Source organism: Dicentrarchus labrax, unplaced genomic scaffold (assembly GCF_905237075.1).
Source record: "Dicentrarchus labrax unplaced genomic scaffold, dlabrax2021, whole genome shotgun sequence".
NCBI lineage: Eukaryota > Metazoa > Chordata > Actinopteri > Moronidae > Dicentrarchus > Dicentrarchus labrax.
This window is the reverse complement of record NW_026136723.1, coordinates 24,336,715-24,357,154: the sequence shown is the minus strand read 5'-3', so window position 1 is coordinate 24,357,154 and position 20,440 is coordinate 24,336,715. Positions and strand designations below refer to the sequence as shown.

At 42.5% G+C, this 20,440-nt stretch overlaps 1 protein-coding gene and 1 long non-coding RNA gene across 17 annotated transcripts in view; one reads left to right on the top strand and one right to left on the bottom strand.

Annotated features, from left to right (window-relative positions):
* The window catches only part of macf1a (microtubule actin crosslinking factor 1a), a 224,325-nt gene that overhangs the window by 163,544 nt on the left and 40,341 nt on the right, over positions 1–20,440 (bottom strand). The window contains exon 1 of one of the 16 annotated variants that reach the window (XM_051391463.1): positions 266–395. The exons of the other annotated variants lie outside the window; for them this stretch is intronic. Coding sequence (XP_051247423.1) covers positions 266–320 — 55 coding nt within the window. The 5' untranslated portion in view covers positions 321–395. Of the gene's footprint in view, positions 1–265; positions 396–20,440 lie in introns of those variants that run through there. 16 annotated transcript variants of the gene reach the window in all.
* LOC127358460 (uncharacterized) lies at positions 287–1,627 on the top strand. Its single transcript, XR_007882432.1, has 2 exons — positions 287–402; positions 1,110–1,627. It is a non-coding gene; the product is annotated as an uncharacterized LOC127358460 (long non-coding RNA).

Here is a 20,440-nt window from a genome sequence, read left to right as displayed (position 1 = left end):
CACCTATTTAGGGCCCAACCCATAGTGTGGTTTATGCTGATTCACAGCATTGGGGAGCAACCCACCCGTGCAACATCACGCTGTACTCCTCCAAACAGAGATAATAAAAGATCCAGAGCATTATAAAACCATAATAGCCTCTGTAAAGCACAATCAGTCCGTGAATACGCCTATAAAAGTGTACAGCTGTTGTTTTTTTTATTATAATCACAAGCTTAATAACAGCTTGTAAATGACAGGTGACAAGGTTAAAGTGATTACCGACCTCTTTTCTCCTCCAGATCCTGGAGGAACTGCCTGTAAGCGGCCGTGGAGCTCATCCCTCCCTCCCAGAGAAAAGAGAGAACGAGAGAGGGGGACGGAGGAGCGTCAAGAGAGAGCAATGATTGAAAGAAGTAGCGGGTGAGTACAGGAAACTGGTAAGAAATGGTTATGTTGGAACCTCGAGGAAATTAATATCAGTGAGGGGAGGTAAGAAAAGGTGTGAAAAGAGAACAGAAAACGAGTAAAGAAGGGAGGAGCAGGGAGAGTCTGGAGGCTGCAGTTGATCTGTGCGGCCCGCAGGATCCCAGCTGTCAAAGAAGAGCCATCCTTAATCACGTAGATAATCCGTCATCTCTTACTCGCTTCTTTTCTTCTTCTACTACTACTAATTCTGCCAGTCTTGTCTTCCGTCTGCCGAGCGCCTGTGTCAGTGGTTACGGTAGCTCCGAGTGTGGCAGTGTGTTAGCAGCTCTAAGCCGGATAGAGGAACTGGACTTTGACCACAAGGCGGGTGATGTCACTGCCAGAGCTAGAAACATGTGTTTCACTTGCGTCTAGAGCGATAGCATGTGTGTGTGTGTGTGTGTGTGCTGAGTAGGAAATTAGAAAAAAAGGAGGCGTGCTTTTTATTACTCAGTGCTCAGCTGTGCTTTTTTTTTTTTTTTTTTCAAAGCAGCGTGGTATGTTGAAGCTGGAGTTTATGCATGAATGTTTGAGTGTCAGACATTTGTCATTCAGTCAGCTTCACATTGTCGTGTGTGTGTGTGTGTGTGTGTGTGTGTGTGTGTGTGTGTGTGTGTGTGTGTGTGTGTGTGTGTGTGTGTGTATGTGTGTGTGACTTTCAGCTGCCTGTTGGATCAACATACTGCAGCAGATTACGGAGCAGCAGACGAGAAGGGGGCTCTCAAACACCCACTTTATTCTCTTTTACTAATTTTGCTGCACAGTCTTGCTCTCACCACCGTCTCATGCATGTGTTCCTCTACTAATGTCAATATTTTAGCTGACAGTACGCCTCTGCACTCATCTGTCACTAAGCCAACTGTCTCATGTTTACTACTGTCAGTTGTTTGGAGAGTTAAGTCATCGTAAGTCTGGTGCACTGACTAAATATCAGATATACTGGATGCGTATTTGGATGATAAAGCTAAACTGTACACTTTCAGTTGTCTTTACAATTAATCATTTAGTCTGCAAAATATCAAAAAAAAATACTGAAAAAGGCCCATTGCATGGTGCATTTTCCCATAGCAGTGATGTTTGCTTTAATCCCCTGTGTTGTCCATCCAAACAATGCCTGACACATTAAAATATATGAATGATAAAGCAATAAAATATTATATTCTGATCAGTCTTGTTTAAACTGCGTCTTCTCAGCTCGGTCCTCTGGCACACACACACACACACACACACACACACACACACACACACACACACACACACACACACACACACACACACACACACACACACACACACACACACACACACACACACACACACACACACACACACACACACACACACACACACACACACACACACACACACACACACACACACACACACCAAAGAGGGCAGATTAGGCCAGGTGAGGTCTAATGCCATGGTAACCAGAAGTAACACAAATTTTCCAAATTACTGAGTGTATATTGTGGAAGAAAAGCGGTTGCATTAAATGTCTCTCTCCACATAAAAAGTGTAATTACATAAGGAAATGTAAACGGACTACTGCTCAAGTTCATTACAGGAAACCGGGGCTTTAAGCTTACAGAAGAGAGAAAACTAGAAAAGGCAGGAAATCGACCAAAATAGTGCTGAAACTATTTGACAGTTACGCAACACGACACAAAATCATGTTGAATAATGAATAGTAAATGAATAAACCTAAATAAATAATATGGATAAAGAGGTTAAATAAAACAACTGATCTGTGTCTTCATTTCTAAAATAAATAATTACATACATATTTTAAAATAAAATAATAAAAACGTGATTTCAAGAACTGCATGTTGAAACAGAATCAATACTATAGCAGGTTACCCATGTGCGATTTTTCATTTGAGGCAAAAAAGTTAGCACTTAATCGTCGAAACTGTCTTTGTGGATCATTTGCACTACTTAGAAAACATTTAGGAGCACATTAAAGGAAAACACTTATGTAGAAATAAAGTTACATTTGCAAATAAGGTTGTTTTATGCTTATCCTCAACCTGCTCATTCATGAGGGACAGCTACTCTTATTCTTAGTTCATAATTTCATCAGAAATTCAATCTCCTATCTCAGCAATCGTTCCAGCAATCCATGCCTTCTTCTTCAGTTCTATTTTATTTTACAGTTGCATTCAACTGCAGTGCCATCTGCGACATAAAGTGATTAAAATAGATCTGAAATGCTCAAAAAATTCCAACCCTGACAGGAATCAACATGTTCTTTAGAGTCTGTTTCCTTGAAATGAAAACCTCTCAAGTGTCAATTGTATCCGCCCGTCTCCGTCTCCCTCTCTCTCTCTTTGTCACAAACATAAACGCACTCTTACACCCAAACACAACCTGTCACACCTCCAAACATTTCTCAGTGCTGGTACACAAACACCTTGAAATCTGTCTGAGAAGCTCACTGGTTGCTGACAGTTGGGAGAGCCGGCAGCCTTTCTGTTTAACAAGAAAGCAGTTACTGATCAATAGGAGGGACTGTCTGTGTGTGTGTGTGTGTGTGTGTGTGTGTGTGTGTGTGTGTGTGTGTGTGTGTGTGTGTGTGTGTGTGTGTGTGTGTGTGTGTGTGTGAGATTTGGGATGACCTCAGATCATTATCTGACCCACAAAGTTCAAGGGGCAATAGCTACCAATTTGCCTCAATTAATTTGTTTCCTCACATCAATGACATTGCAGAGAAAAGAAAAGAAAAGCTTTGATTGTTTTCTCACTGCGTGCATCCAACTGTTTCGTGAGCAGATATGAAAACAGTTTTCTATAGTTACTACATGTATGCAAAAGGTACCGCATCGTATGAAAATATCTTTCACACACACACACACACACCCCTCAAAAATCCGGAGCACACAAAGTCACAGTGTAGTTCAAAGCAAACAGGCTCTCTTCAGAAACTCTTTTAAGTTTAAGAAATCTGGACAAAAAAAATGTTGAAAACTGTTCAGCGATCCTGAACGCTCCCCTGGGAGTCTCCTCTTTCACATGACCCTGTCAACAGCAGCCTGCTTCATCAAAGGCAACCCTGGACACACACACACACACACACACACACACACACACACACACACACACACACACACACACACACACACACACACACACACACACACACACACACACACACACACACACACACACACACACACACACACACACACACACACACACACACACACACACACACACACAGAAACACACACTTTTTCTTCAGCCGACACACACCGGGCCAGAGGATGGTGGTGGTGTGACCGGTAACCATAGCGACAGAGCAGCAGCTAGCTGCCGGTGTGTTTTTCCACCTTTTACGCACGTTCCTCTGGATTAACAGAGCCAGGGCCTGGCAACACACTATAAACTGGTCCAGAGGTGTTAACTGTTAACTCTGATACAGAGTGCGGGTACACTGGCAAATATTTGACTGAGAAACAGCAAACAGCAAGTGTGTGGAGGACACACATCCAGACAGGAAAGACAGAGCAACAGACACACAAGTTAAATTCCTCCATCAGACAGAGTTTGATCTCAGCCTTTGTGTCTCAGCCATGAACTTGACTCAAGTAGACGGAAACTCTTTTAAAATCCTAACCACTAAATAAAAGGATAGACCCGTGGAAAAAGGGAAAAACTGCAAACGGGAAACAGATTTTTCCAAAAGAAATCAAGGAAGAAACTTTGCGCCATCAGGTCACACAGCCAGGAGCTTCAGCAAAGGAGAATACAGTGAGAGGTAGATGGGAGAAATGGATTTATTTACCTTTGTTGAACGAAGTCAGTGGAAGCAGCAACATGGAAGAGAAAAGAGAAAAAGACTGGTTAGATTGAACATCTTTTAAAAAAACATAAAGTCAGTCGGTAGTTCATAATCCTGCTCCTACAAAGTAAAAGTAATAATTACAGCACATTAAAATGTAAACCTTTACATTACTCATGACAAAATAATCTCAACTCAAGCTCCACTTACTATCAAACAAAATCAAAACACAAGCAACACGGAGCACATGATGGGGAGATACTTGCCAAACACACAACCACACACACACTCGATGGTTACTGAAGGCAGGATTGTGGTTCAATAAAATAGTTACAGACTGACTGTGTACTCAGCCTCAGTCACTCTGTGCTGTTCAGTATTCAGCCACTTGCTGCTATAGGAGAACCTCTGAGGAGTGGGAGTGTGGGAGCTGAGGACTATTACAGGACCTGATTGGAAATTGATTATTTTCTGTGAGTTCATTTATGTGTATCCGCATTACTGCATTCGATGCTGAGTGTGTCTATTGCGGTGCATTCTTGCAAAAGTGTGTTTTAGTCAATGTGTGTAAATATGTGTGTGTGTCAGCATTTGTTTTTCCCTGTGTCCACGCATGTTGAGTGCGTGTTTGTACGCGCAATACACATTCTACAAAATGCCAATCAGCTTTTGTTTCAGCAGCAGAAGTGAAACCATGTGCTGCTCTAATCAGAGATATTGTTCAGTCGGCTCTGTCAGGAAGCCGGCGTGGCACACACACACACACACACACACACACACAAACACACACACACTCCAAACGCTGTGAGACGCCTCAGTCTTTTAGGTGAACGACTCTCACCCAATCCAGCAGAGATAGGTATGCAGCAATGCATAGACAGTGCAGGGCCGAATCTGCATGCATCATCTACACACACTGTGACTGTGTGTCCTGTGTGACAGATCAAAAATACTGTATGTGGGGAAATTTGGGTAGATGTCAGTTTAGTCCAATTCCCACACAGGCAATCTAGCTGTTATGATTGATTTGTATGTCATTCAAATTCATGAAAAGGAAGTTACAAAGGTATTGCATGCTTTTTTTGAATACATTTTCAGCACACCTGTTGCAACCTTTATAAAAACGGTTTATTTTTAGTTCAGTGATGCTCACAGCACTCAGCTCCATCAGACATACACTCCTCGAGTTCATACTCAGGGTAACAAAAGCTATGGCACTTTCACTCAGAGTCTGCAGTCTGTGTTTTCTTTCTGTATAAATCAGAAGGAATTGCAGCAAGAGGACAAACATCAGTGTTTCACATCTTTTGATGTGTTTCAGAGCAACACAAATTGGCTCTCTGGGGGAAGGGAAGTCTAACAGTGGTCTCCTCTAATGAAAAGGAGACCAGAAGAGAGTAGAAAAAAATTATCAGCTGACACGTTGGATGGATAGATGGATGGATGGATGGAGGGATGGTGGACAGTGCGATGTGTCAGAGGGTTAGGAGGTGAAACAACTTTAGGCCTTAGAGCTGTGAGTCTACAGAGACACACACATGAAACAAAGGAGCATTCATGAGGGAAAACCACAGAGAAGCAAGCTGCTAGGCTCTGTACTAAGCACTGTCACGAGAGAGAGACAGAGAGAGAGAGAGAGAGAGAGAGAGAGAGAGAGAGAGAGAGAGAGAGAGAGAGAAACTGAACTTTACTGAGTGAGAAATGGGGCTGTGAGAAAAATACAGAGTAGTGAAATCAGAAGGTGGAGAGATTATGATTTCCTACAGAGCTATGCACTGGCATTCTTGCTCTAAACATCATATCTTCAAAAATAAGGAGGGGAGGAAAGAAAAGAGAGACATATTTCTGCAGATGCATGTAGGTCAGTCTGTGCAGAGATAAAGTGTGTGGAATAGCAAAGAGTTTGACCACTAAAAATGGGCAGAACAAACACAAGAGCAAGGAATGACGAAGCACAATGTGGAGCTCGGCTAGTTAGATCTGCGAGCTTCAAGAAAGCCAAAGTTAATCGAGAACTCTCAGTCGTGAATAGTTGGTACAAAGTCAACTCCTCTTTTTCCGTGAGATTAACATCTCCTTGTAGATGATCCCTGACCAAATAATTCAATTAAATGTCATTAAATGGCAGCAGAAAGGTGAAATGGAACAACCATGACTCACTTAATGGACGGAGCAGACTTTTATGAACATGCATGTACTGTATAAATGGTGGACTATATACAGTAAATACATCATTACACACAAACACACACACACACACACACCCCTCTGAAAGCCTGTTAATCTCCTCCAATCTTTTGAGGGCAATTTAGACAGGAACCTCTCGTCCAATCATGTCTGAACTGATTCCCTTGCTGACTCACTCTCTCTCTCTCTCTGTGTGTGTGTGTGTGTGTGTGTGTGTGTGTGTGTGTGTGTGTGTGTGTGTGTGTGTGTGTGTGTGTTTGTTTTTCCCACCTGGACCACTTCCAATCCGTATCACCTGATTTGTCATATTATAACAGGCACTAGATGAAAGTGATTCCCAGCCTTTGGTTTACCATGCGTAGCGTTTCTGACCAAAGCGACTCACGCCGACCTCTGATTAAGTTCAGATTGTTTTGACATCACCTCCTCTATTTATTTCTGTGACTGACAGCTTACATAATATCTCGGGATTGTCTGTGTTGTTGTAAATCCCCACACATTTGCTGCTGTAAGTCCAGTTAGGGAAGTCGGTATAAAACACGGCTATGAGAGAAGCTGTAGGTTATAAATAGACATGGTTTCGTGGTGTACTGCGCAAAAAAAACCCCGTCCCTACTATTTTGCTGCAGCATAACATATCAGTTCCTTGTTACATCACAGAGTTTAGATCCCACGCAAGTCTGTGAGGCGTATTTTATTCTTAATTCTCCTCACAAACTAATGGGAAGAGAGGGGAATGCGTTGAAAAATGCTGTAGAGCCGTAGACAGAGCAATAAGCAGTGAATAATACTACAGTTATGAGAGAATGAGTCAGTCTGCATCTCTGAATGGTTCTTACTGGAAGGAGTAAATGAGGCAAAAATGATGGTAAAGAGACAGATGAGAGCAGGCAGACGGGTGACAATAAAAGAAAGAAAGAGGGTGTGGTGGATAACTAATGGAGGGACCCTGGAAGAGATAAAAAGGCAGATATGAAAAAGCCAAGTGATGCAGAGAGAAGGAAGAAAAATTGTGGAGTGGAGAAAAAAGGCGGTTTGATAGGAAGGCCAGACATACTCACAGGGGAGGTAAACACTGAGATAAGCAGTCACAATGGTAAGGAGGGGTCATACGGGAGGAAAGCAGGGTTCTCATTGTGGCTGCGATATAAATTCACATAACTTCTGTGAGAATATCCGTACAGAGTCAGAGGGTACGAAAGTATTGTGTGTTTAAAAGTGATATACTTACAAAATAAACTGATATTTCCTCATAGTGCCACAAATTTCAAACACTGAACACATCTGACCTACAGTTGTCTCCATCTTTAGATAAAAAAGCAGTTCATATATAATACATGTCCATTCATCAACATTTTACTCCTTAGGTCTGTAATGTTATTACGTTAGTACCCAATTTACAGCTCCATTAATACAGACAAATGTATGAGATCACAGCACAGTGCTACATAAATCTCCTGTGTGCATCTTAAATACGCCCAGATTTTCTTAAATATGTCTAGAACCTTGCATTGACGTGTAGGGTTCAAACCGCACACGCACACAATGGCAGGGAGGGGCTGGAACACGATAACCCAGACATCCACAACAGGCCTCAACAAGCCCACCCACAAACCATTACATGAGCTAGGACATGGGAGCAGCTGCATGCTGCATCAGATCTATGTTTCAGTAATGAACTGTGACATTGTCATAGGCATGAACGTCCGTTTCACTACTCCTTCAAGAGCTTTAATGTCATTGTGCATTGTAAAAACTAGATGGAAATGTTCTGTATTTGCTGCTCTGGGTTGTTTGAATTTATTAAATCTATCATCAACGTTGAGCCTTAACTGTGCAGTGCAGAAGAAGGCCAAAATGATATGGAGGAACAGGTTTTAATCATTTCCACGTAGCGTAGTACCTAGGTTGGCTGCTTGCCGTTGTTGTTTCTCTTTAACAATGACAATGAAGACCGGAAGGGAGAGAGGAAGAAAGCAGGATGCAATATTTGGCCAGTGGAAGGGTTAATGTCAGTGATCCACATTTGTTCTGTTTCCAGCAACAGTTTGTTTTTTGTTAACAGAACAAACAGACTACCTACCATAAGGAACAAGCCACAATGGCTGAACAAATACAGAGGAGAGCACCACAGAGACTTCAGTTCACAAACAGAATACTGAAGGAACAAGGAATAACACTAAAAAAAATTTAAACTCTGCAAAGGTAATCTAACTGCTCAGCTTTATTTGTACAACTTGCTTCCTTCCAATATTAGATTTTTACACATGCAAATTTATACTAATATTGTAATATAGTTGTAAAGTAAGCTGTGTGTGATGCAGCTGTGCAGACAGGCAGACCAGGGGTGGGAGGCAGAGTAGAGGTGGTGCTAAAATAAAATCAGGGAAAAACACACACGCATATACACACATGCAGGTCTGAATATTAATATAGAGCTGGAGAGAAGAGAAGGTGGGCGCAAAGTTGAAATGGAGTTGATAATGTGGTTGAAAGACGGATAGAGTGGGAATGAATGAGTGGGTGGGTGGGTTGAGTGGGAGGGAAAAGGAATGAGGAAAGAGAGAAAGTAATGCCGTCAAACAGATGGAGAGAATGACAGAGATGCCAAAGCAGGACAAAGAGAGAGAGAGAGAGAGATGGAAAATAAAGAATAAATAAAAGACAGACATACCTAGACATATTAAATGTCTGCAGACTTTTAATTGCAGCCTGCTGAGAGACTGCAGATAGGAATGAGCTCTCGCCTGATTTTCACTGCAGTCCTTCTTGAACTATTCAATAACAATACATTTTACAGCAATCAGAGCTAACTCTGGTCAAATGGCAGTATTTATATTCAATATTATCCATGGCCCTCTACACAGAGAGTATAAGAGGCCACATTTACAGCACAAACATTGTTTCAGATATACAGTCATACACATATCTGATGCACCACACACACACACACACACACACACACACACACACACACACACACACACACACACACACACACACACACACACACACACACACACACACACACACACACACACACACACACACACACACACACACACACACACACACACACACACACACACAAGTCTAGATATAGTAGTTGGCCTAAGTGCGTCACAAAAACCTGTGATAGCATTTCGCCAAGTAACACTATGCAGCTAACAATGTCAGGTTCTCCTTTTGATAAGTGTTAATAAAGAGCTGCATGTTGCTAATATGAGAGCTACACTATCATCATCCATTACACAACACTGTGATGACTCTCTCTAAAAAAAAAAAAGGTCCACGCATAAAGCATTCTGCTAATGTGAAGAGTGGATGCACACAGTGAGCTATCCTGAGCTAAATGAGATCCAAACTGCACTTAAACACGTTCATTTGAGCTGATATTCCTTTCTAAAGCACACTGCAATAACAGCTGCACCCCCCCAGGGAGAAATAAATGAGCATTTCCAACTCCAGGCATAACTCAGGCACTAATGAGTCAACAATTACTTGATTTAAGTTGGTTTGGTTCAAATATTGCATTGCATATTAAACCTTTTGGACATTAGTTTATTATGTGTGTTATTGTCTATCTGAACTCCTGGGTATCATAATGTGATGAGAAGATGGCTCACAGCAGTGTACCACACAGAGATACAGTAATAGTAAGTGTGCATTAGTGGATGATTGTCAGTGACGCTGCCTCTGAAGACTCCCCTGTCTCTGCCAGTTCCCATGCTGTGGGAGCACAGTGTTATTAAATATTCACACATTCATATTAATGATAAGAAAGAAACTTCAAAGAAACATGGTCAGCAAAAAATGATCGTCTAGGGGAATCACGATCTACACTTTTATGTTGCATTAAGTGAGGCCATCCTTAAGGAAATCAATACACTTTCTGAAGGGCAGCTGCTATTTTAACACAAACTTCATGGGAGGAATCATTGCTGACTTTAAAAAAAAAAAAATGAATCAAGATGTAACCTCTCAAGAACTTTAACTGCTGTGGCTCAAACGCTACGGTTTCCCCGTCTCAATAAATAAACAGGACAAGAGTAAAAAATGCTGGGCACAAATAATGCAGTGTCTCTCTGAGCCACTTAAAAGGCAGACACTACCATGGATGAAATGTTAAAGGCAATACGAAAATATTGCCCAACATCCAGGACAGTATTTGTATAGTCAGTTCCAGTAACAAATACGGTTTCCTTGTTCGGGCACTCAAATGACTTCAGTTTGGTATTAGAAAGCATTAGTATTCCTTCATTCCAGGAATGTTTAGAAGGATCAAAGTACTCTGAAGTAAATGGACCAAATGGAGCTATGCAGACAATGTTTCCTACACTACGCAATGCCAGAAGTAAATGGAAGACTTGAAATAGCATGTAGAGACATTAATCAGTTCTGATCAAAGGAAGCACTGAGGAACTACAGTATACACTTAACCAGTAGCAGGAAAGACCTGCTGAAAAGGATTAACGCACTCAGACAAATAAGAAAAATTAGCTCGCTTCACATCATGGAACTACAAGACAGACAGGAGGCTGACGACATGGTCAGTTTTTATAGAAAATGATTTTGTCTGTAAGAAAAAAAACAAATGAATGCCCAAGGAAACCATTAACTGTGGTCATGCTTAAAGAGGATTTCTGCAACATGAATACACACACAGAGCCTGCACTGTCAGCTAGTTGCCAACTGAAAGCTTCTCATTTCATTAGAGAGTGTAATTAATAACCACCCACTTAAAAGGCCAAACTAAGCAGCCGGAGAAAGAAAGGACACGAGGATTAGAGATGGGGAACGAAGGACACAGGATGGACAGGCTGAAAGGAGTGAGGGGACAGAGGAGAGGGATGGGGGGAAGCTGGATAAGATGGTTGTGGAGGAGAGGATGGCAGCTCGCCCCGGGGGATCAGAATACATCATCTGTTTAGTCATCATTCATTAACCACATTTCTATATTTTTATAATGTTTTCTTCCCTTCTCTCTCCATCTCTCTCATCTACTGTATTATACCACTGGTCTCTCTTTCCATAAGCCCTCATTCGATTGTGGGAATTGGACCAGTCACACCCAGGAAAAGAAAGCCAACATTTGTCTTCCACTGGCCGACATTCAACCATTTTTGCTATTGCAACTGGCAAATGCAGTGCTTTTTTAAAAAAATAGAGGATTCTCCAAAAACAGCCAGACAGTGGCTGGCCAGGGAGATTAAGTTACGAGCCACTGAGACATATTTGTCCATATTCGGTTGGTAGTAATCTCCCGGCTGGTCGCACCCTGCTGTAGTGTATAAACTGGCATCCCATCACTCTCAGCTGTAAGAAAAGAGCTTTTGGAAGTCCCCTTTCTTAAAACGCCATCCCTGACTGAATTGACACCTTAAGAAGAAGAAGCTATTTCCAGAGTGTGAGCAAGAAGAAACTGTCATTCACTCAGTCTGAATCAGCAGCTTCCACAGTGCTAATGCAACCTGTAACCTTTGCTTTTAACATCTCTTGTCTCCCACCTTCTCCAAGCATGTTCTCACTCTACTATATTAGCTACCACCCCAATGTTGCTGTGCTGAGATGGCAGCATGACGACATTAATCACACATTTGCTCCTTGCTTTGAGACTGAAAATATGGTCCTCTTTACTTCTCTGTATCTCTGTCTGTGTATCTCAATCAAAATGTGTTTTATTTAAATGGGCAATATAATAAAAGGTCTATTTCTCTTTTGAGATCCTCTTCATATTAAGTAGCAGCAGGCGTCCACACCCTGTAATGTGACAGTGTTCAAGGTTCAGATACCAATCTGACTGCACCCAGGAGATCACCCCCCCGACACACCCTGTAACCACAAACAGCTGGGGAATACGAGGGGGAGGTAGGGAGGGTGTCAGTAGATGACAGAGGGAGTCATGTTGGTCTGGCAGTAAGTGTGTATCTAAGTATTGAAATATGGAAGACTTTCAAGGTTCTCTTTTTAACAATACAGGACAGCACTTGCTTACAAAACGGTCATGTAAGCTGTGGTTTCGGCCAAATTGATGACACAAATTTGGCCAGAGCCCATTAGTAACAGTTCAAATCAAGCAGAATTTATATCATTTCATAGAAATTTAATCTTCAAGGAAGTTAAAATGTTCATTGCACATCCAATTAACAACAAATATGATCGTTAATAGGCTGTGTGCGTGTAGATAAGAGAATTTTTTTGACCAGCTTTATGTAGATGCAGCGCACACTTGCTGCCGTTCAACAGTTTTGAATGACTTTCTGAATCATCACTTCCTGTGGTTGGAGATACCAGCGACATACTTTACCGAACTGTAATAAGGGTGAGTCATCTCGACCAAAGGGGGTGGGACACTCTTCTGTAGTGCAAGCCCGCTTCCTAATTTAAGCTGATAAGCTGTCTGAAGCACAGGCTGTCATTACTGGTTTTGGTCAAATGGAAGATGGAGTAAAAAAGGGGAGTTATAAAAGAGTAGATGTATGTTTGGAAGCAGAAAGACCTGGGAGGGGAACTCCCGGCAGGAATAACGCAGACTGGGTGTGCCGAGAGAGACAGGTGGGCTGCAAGAGACTGCAACAACTGGGGAACATATGACATACATATCACATTCACCTCACACCCTCTTCATCAATCATTCACTCCACATCCATCGTCATGTCTCCCTCCCCCTATATGTCCCTCTACCGGCCTTCACTCAGTGCTACCAGGGACGTTTACGGGATGGGTAGGGCATTCGTCAGTTGTTCTGCTGGCTTGTATCCAGGCGTGAGGAAGAATTTAGGCTCGCCGTACACCTGTTTAAACCTCTCTCACTTAAGCTCCCCTGCCCTCTGTCTTTTGAGATATCTGGACAAGCCGTCATCACTCATTTGAGCACAAGGAAGTTTTTCATTGCAGTGTCAACTGGCTATAAACCAAATGGATAATGTCAACCAGTCATCATCATCCACGTCAAGTTTAATTTCAAAATGATCCATGATCAATTTGCATGATAGACACAGGTTTGGATACAAGCACAACACCAAAATACGTCTGCATTGATATAAAAAGCTCATGAAATGTGGGCTGAGGGAGAAATTGAGGAGAGATTTTTCATGATAAAATTAAATTTCCCCCATCTTATGTAATGTGTTGTTGTTGTAAATACAAAATAATGGGTGTATGGAGTGAAGACACAACTGATTTGCATTATGGGAAGTGTAGGATCCTGCTAGACCTATGCTAGGGAGTAGAAACAAGGTATGTCAGCCTCTGCTGCATAGACAATTCTTTTTGCCTCCTGTGAGTAGCCAATCCTTACGGAAAGCCTCTTTTAAATGCACTGCCCTCTAAGATAAAGTTGCAACCTCTTCCACTCTGGGAATTGCAGTGGTCAGTTTATGTGCAATATCCTGCTGTCCATGTACTGTCTTCCCTGTACAATATGCACTTTCAGCAGAGGCCAATATTAATATACCGTATGTGGTATACAGGAAATTGTGCTCATATACAGAGTGCCTCGGGAACCATTCGGTAGCTTGGGTTTCAGCATTCAGAGCGCTAAAGGAATTTGAGTCTGCGTGGAGACTAAATGAGAAAAACTCTGGAGCCACACTACTACATTCCACCATGTAAGGTAACCTCGAACAGTGAATCGGACACTTATTGCCTGACAATGAGCAGCAAAAGCATGCTACTGTAAAAACGACCCCGATGAAGTCATTATGTCTAACCACTGCGTCTGCGTCGCTGTAAGGCGGCCAAAGTTTTTTGAACAAGTCATGATGAAGGATGGTTTTCACCCTCAGACATAACAAAGGCGACTGCAGGAGGAGAAAGCTACATATGGCTGTAAAACGGATGGTACAAAAATAGGCCTTTGTTCAACGCTCCCTGTGCCCTTCCTGCTCTCTACCTCCCTTCTCGGATCCGTTCCTCCCAGTCTCTCCATTCTCTCTACCTCCCTCTTGGTGGATCTCTCCTTATCTATATTTCTCTCTGACTAACCGGTCCACCCCTCTTTCTTTCTCTAAATGTTTATCAATCTCTCCTTTCCCCTCTCTTAGTGCTCTGTCTTGCTGCTTTCGCACCCCTCTCCTCCATTTTCCTCTTTCATTCCAGTTCCTAAAGCCTTTTTTCCTTGAATCACAGAGTTTATATACATTACGGGTTAAAACGATTAGGCAGAATGGGCCAGGCTGCATTCTTCTACACTACTTTCTCCTTCTGTCAGCTGCTCTCATTACACAAACATTTACCGTCACAACACCTTCCTGCATTCCTGCAATAACTCCAACACCCTCTCACCTTCTCATCTGGCCGATTATGCACCTTTTCACCAGTTTACCATCATGAAAAAGGAATACACTGTGCTAAAACTGCAAAAAAAAGTGTGAAAGATAAGTACTAAATTTAGTTTCACTAATACATTAACAGTATGTACAGTAAAGATGCTAACACATTAAGACGTTTAGGCTCCAGCATGCCACATGTCTGATTAGATCAATTTTTCCCAAGGAATTATTGCATGTAAATCCAGTGATTGTAATCCAATCTGAATCTGCCATGTTGGGCCTTTCTGAAAACTCCTCTTGTGTTTAGGTACACAGCATGTCAGTAATTGGAGTGAATTATCTTGTTTTTGGTGTATTCTCCTGCCCCCATTCACAGGCTGAAGTGCAGAACAAGCACACTCATTCTGCAACACTGGTGGATCTTTGGCACATCCTGGGCCTACGTGCACACAGTGCAGTAGGAATGTTCTTTTCCCAGCTTCAGATGGTGTTAAGTGTGCATTATGTAATACTAATGAACCTGTTCTTACTTTAGACCAAGCTCTTAATGCCAAGAGTCATTCAGGCATCAGCTGAAGTGGGACCCCGAGGTTTCCCACAGGGTGAGAGTTTATTTAGTGGTCAGCCTCGAGGGTGGCGGGGTCCTGCAAACAGCATTCATTACAACAGTTATGAAGAAAATAGCAATGAATTCTTACTCTGGCTGCATAGAAATGCACTGCTCTGGCAGACCTACGTTTCCAGGACGGAAGAAAAAGGTGGAAAAAAGGTGGATGCAGTATTTATTTGGCTGGGTTGCTCATATAATTTCTGTCTGAAAGACAAGAATCTTATCCTACCATAACCATCCACCTCAATTAGGCACAAGTAAAAAAAAAAAAAAAAAAACTAATTACAGGATTTCCTCAGGTGAAGCTTATCTTGTCAGAATAGTGCTGACGTGAATCGGAATGAATTTCTGCATAAAAACATATCTAATTTAGATTTATTGTGTCATTCTAGCATTTGTGAAATAATCTGGTACAAACACCCGGTTTTAACCTGCTGTTGGCCCAATAGTCTAACACTTGCATCAGCAGCAGTGTATCCCGTGACACAGCACTTTTTCCTCAACATTCTGCGACTCCATCCTAGCAGCTGAGCTGGGAAGCTTTTGGGCGTATTAAAGAAAACATGAAGAAGTTATTTTTTGGGGAATTTCCTGTTCTCTCCAGAGGCAAACAGTGAGGACAAGCAAAACAGGGCAGACAGAGAGAAAGAGTACCCTGACCTCCACCAGGGGGCTGAGCTCAGAGAGGAGAGGAAAAAGGGAAAGTGAGGGAGGAGAAAGAGATAGAGGGAGACAGTGAGAGACAGACAGAGTAATACAGTAAAGATTGGAGGGACAGAAAGGGGAACACAAAAAAGGACAGAGTAAAGAGAAGCAAAACTGAAAGAAGTGAGAGTGAGTGAATGAGGGTGATAAAACCAAAGTGAGAAGACGTGTGAGAGCGGCCTCGTCTCCCCTGCGTCAGAGATAAAGATTTCATTCATTCGCCTCGGACAAACACCACCACTCTGTGCCCTCCTCTCCCCTCCTCCTTTCCCCTCTGTTCCTTTCTCTTGGCTTTTGTTGCTCTCACCTCCCCTCCTCCCCCTTTCTCTCTCCTTCCCTCTCTCCCTCTCTTTTGCCCTGCTTCTCATTCCCTATTGATGTGAACAAAGTGAAAGGGAAATCGCCTGGTGCAGGGCTGTGATCTAGCGCTGCTCACACCCACCCACTTCACAGCGCTCAGAGGGAGCCAGCAGAGTGAGAACCACACTGGAGCCAGAATGCAGACCAGTTTCAACCCTTCAGAGTACTGTGGGAGGGGGGGCAAATCTCTAAAGCACTGCTGGTAGCTGCAACCTCGAACCCCTGGAGACCAAAAGAGGATCTGACTGGCAGAACTGGGTCTCTGGAGGAACTACAGGGCGATTTCAAAGGCTCTTGTCACAAACGCCGCGATTCAGAATAAGGGAGTGATGCTCACTCATCCCTGAGACCTGGAGGAGTCCAGTGGAGCGAATATAGTTCCCTGTCAGCAGGAAAAAGACATACAGATGCAGCAAACAGCACTCTACCACAGTCCACATGTAAAATATCTCCTGTTATTGATGTTTACATTTAGTTTGGATCAGACCACTGAGCTCAAACTGCGAACCTGACACCAAAACTCAGAATGAACCAGGGAAACCTTTTCAGAGAAAAACAAAATAAGACCTACGGCTAAACTGGAGCTATGTCTGAGCTGCTGCCCTCTCACTCAAGACAGGACTATGATTATATGTATGTGGGCGTGACAGCAGGATGGCAGTGAAAACGTCCTTCAACTGGAGAACTCATGTTCAAGCCTCTGATTCATCAAACTACTGCCTCGCTGAAATGTCCTCAAGCGAGACACTGAATCTATACCAGCTGTTCTGCAGCTGAGTCTGACCTCTGACCTCGCCACAGTGAGCAAAAGAAAAGCGGGATCCATAAAGAAGAACAGACTGCAGCTATGCGTTGATATAAATAGTGTTTCTGGTATGCATATGGAAAGGGTCTGTGATATGTACATGTCATGGTGGTAGAAGATGTATGGTTCTAACATGAAAGCGGTTCATTGATGAAGTCACATCGTCTGGTTCCCAGGGTAAAGCCTACAAAAATCCATTATTCAGGCCTATTCTGACAATGTGAGCGCAGGAATGTGAATAAAACACACAGTTATCAACATTCTGGAGCGCATTAGTTATAAAATACTGTTTCTTTCAAAAATTGATCGAAGAGTATCATAATAACACTGTGCTCTGATTAGAACCTGCTAGAGGTTAATATGTTGCCCTACAAAGGCTGTTATGATCATGGAAAGGGTTTAGATTTCCTCAGTACAAATCTAATCATGATAATCTTTTTTTAAATTACATTCTACTGACACAGTCACTGCTTTTTAACTTTAGTGGGCAGCACAGCTTCTCTCTATCCCGTAATGCACGTGAAGTCTTCTACAGGCCTGCACTGTAGCGGGAGGGGAAGGGCGGCTCTAATTAGGAACAAATACCCTTTTCTTTTTTGCTTGACAAAAATAGACCTTGTGCACATTTCTCCCAAAATAAACCCCTACAGCACAGCATGGGTGGTGTGTCAAAGCAGCAACCTTTACAACAATAGAACATGTAAACATGTGGACTTCGTTCCAAAAGTTGGAGAGAAGATTGCCAATCATTCAACATAAAATGTAGATCCAGCACTGTGACCCTTCACTACAGTCCAGGATCAGGGTTAATTTATCTATAATAAGCACCAGGATCACAACGATTACATTTGAGGCATTAGGCTTGACACCCTTAAGTAAAACAACCGGGGCGAGACAGGGGCTGAACTGGCACGCAACTGCTGCAACCACAAGCTGCCTACATACAGATGACAAGACAAGGTTACCCACAGGAAACTTAGCTGAGGTGGTAAGCACATCTAGACATCATTTCATCTTTTGTGATTATTTTAGTTACTAGGTGATGGTCTAAACAGTAGTGCCACTGCCTGGAAAAGCAACTTGATTTCTTTTCTCGGAACCTCCATTTAAAAGAAAGTGTATTCATTTCTTCCGATGTAAGCAGAAGTGTTCATTAATTCAGAGAAAGTGGCTCGAGTATCCTTTAAGAGCTGTGGAAAACACAACATGTAAACATGTTACAATAACAGCAGTTTCATTATACTGCATTCTTTTTACACCGGGCTTTAAATGCTCTCATTACATCATAAATGTAAAGTTCTGATCATTCTTTCAAAGCTCCAGTACATATAAATGTAAAAAATCTTTAGAGGCTCTGAAAATGTATTGTGCATTTATTGACGCAATCAAGCGATTAACAATGTTTACTGTTCCCAAAGCGGAAGCTATAAAAAGTTAGTAATGATAGTGTGTGAAGCCAGCCACAGAGAGAGACATCAGATATGTACATGTAAAAAGTTTAGATAGAGATAGAGAGAGAGAGAGAGAGAGAGAGACTCTGAAGGGGGAAGAGAGGACATCATATAATCCATAAAGAGAAGAAAGGTGAATGAAGAGAGACTTGTGTTTGACTGACAGCTCATTAGAAAACGGCTAATTGGTACTTCTGAAACTGCAGATCAGGCTGCAGGACTTACCCGGTTGCACACAATTGCCAAATACTAAGATGACCCGAGTGGGCGCACGCACGCACGCACGCACTCACACACACACACACACACATCAGTGGTAAGACATAGTCTGTGATGTGAGTTATCTGATGCTCTTCCTAAAGAGACAGATTTTATCTTACTCCTCTCCTCATGGCAGCACCTCAGTTTCGTGCAAGACAAACCCGTACACCATGACACTCTGACCTGAGGCAGAAGGCAATAACCATGCGAGCCATGACTACCTGCTGTCTCACTGTTAACAGCAGTGCGGTTTGAATGCCTGAAAGGTAAATGTAAAGCAGATATGGAACCTCAATTTACATCAGGTTATCAGATCACCAGGCTGCAAAACAAGCAGCTCATACTGGACAAGCAGGCAGACAAGTGAGCAGCTGTTAATGGGAACACACACACACACACACACACAGATTTCCACACAGCACCTTCATCACAGGCAGACAGACTGAACAGACAAGGCTGAAGACAGACAGGAAGGCTAATACACTCAAGGCCCTGAGAGATTTAGTGTGTGTGTGTGTGTGTGTGTGTGTGTGTGTGTGTGTTTTACATTTTAGGATCTTGGTATGTGCTCTACAAAAACAGACATGCCTGCAAACTGTAAAGGGACGTGCCGCGACTGGACCTGTGCTATCGTTGGATGTCTCACTAACGCTGCTGCAGGTAGAAGCAGGTGGCACCAACTCTCACTGCCAAACACTAAATCCCTTAATATCACTTCAGCATAAACCAAATTCAAACCTTGAGCCTAAAACTAATTCTTAGCCCCCGAAACAGCCCTTAGAAGAAGTGAGAACACAAATTGGTCCCTACAAAACACACAAACACCTTACCATCACAACAATTGTTCATAGAGTGACATTTAAGTACCACATCTCTCCTAAAATAAGTTGTTTAAATGTTGCTGTTGTTTCCACATCTCTAGTGGTCTTTACTGTTTAAGGGTAACCACGAAATACAGGGTAACCACGAAATACAACTATTCAACTGGTTTTTTTCTTGTCACTTCTGCTTTTGTGACAGACGCTGGTTGGAAGGTTTTGGTATTAGTGACAGTCTGCTAGTTGGCACGCAATACTGGGGGGGAAAACCCTGACAGCAAATCACAACCGGGCACATTTGACTTTCTTGCTGAAACAGAAACCACTGGCACTGAAAATGTCATGCAGTTTCTTTTAACCAACAGCCTATTGATGCCACTCGAATACACATGAACTGCATCTATGGCTCAATAAACATTATAGGCTCCAACATGTGAGCGCCCATTCACCCACGGAGTGACCTGATTTCAGAGATCCACAAGATGTGCAGACACCCACGGAAAAAAGGGGACAGTCTGTGCTTACTGCCGCGCTAATTCAATATTCATAACTTTATTTAAAAATATCCACCCTTTCAGGAAACAGAGGGCTGAGGGTGACTGCCATCTGGCTCCTAACAGGCAAACAGCTTCTGATTAAATGTCCTGGCTTTGGGGTTCACCTAAAAATATCAAAATCAGATTTGGAATCAAATTGAATTCTGCAAATATAGGATATGTGGTGAGGACAACTGAGGAGAGTC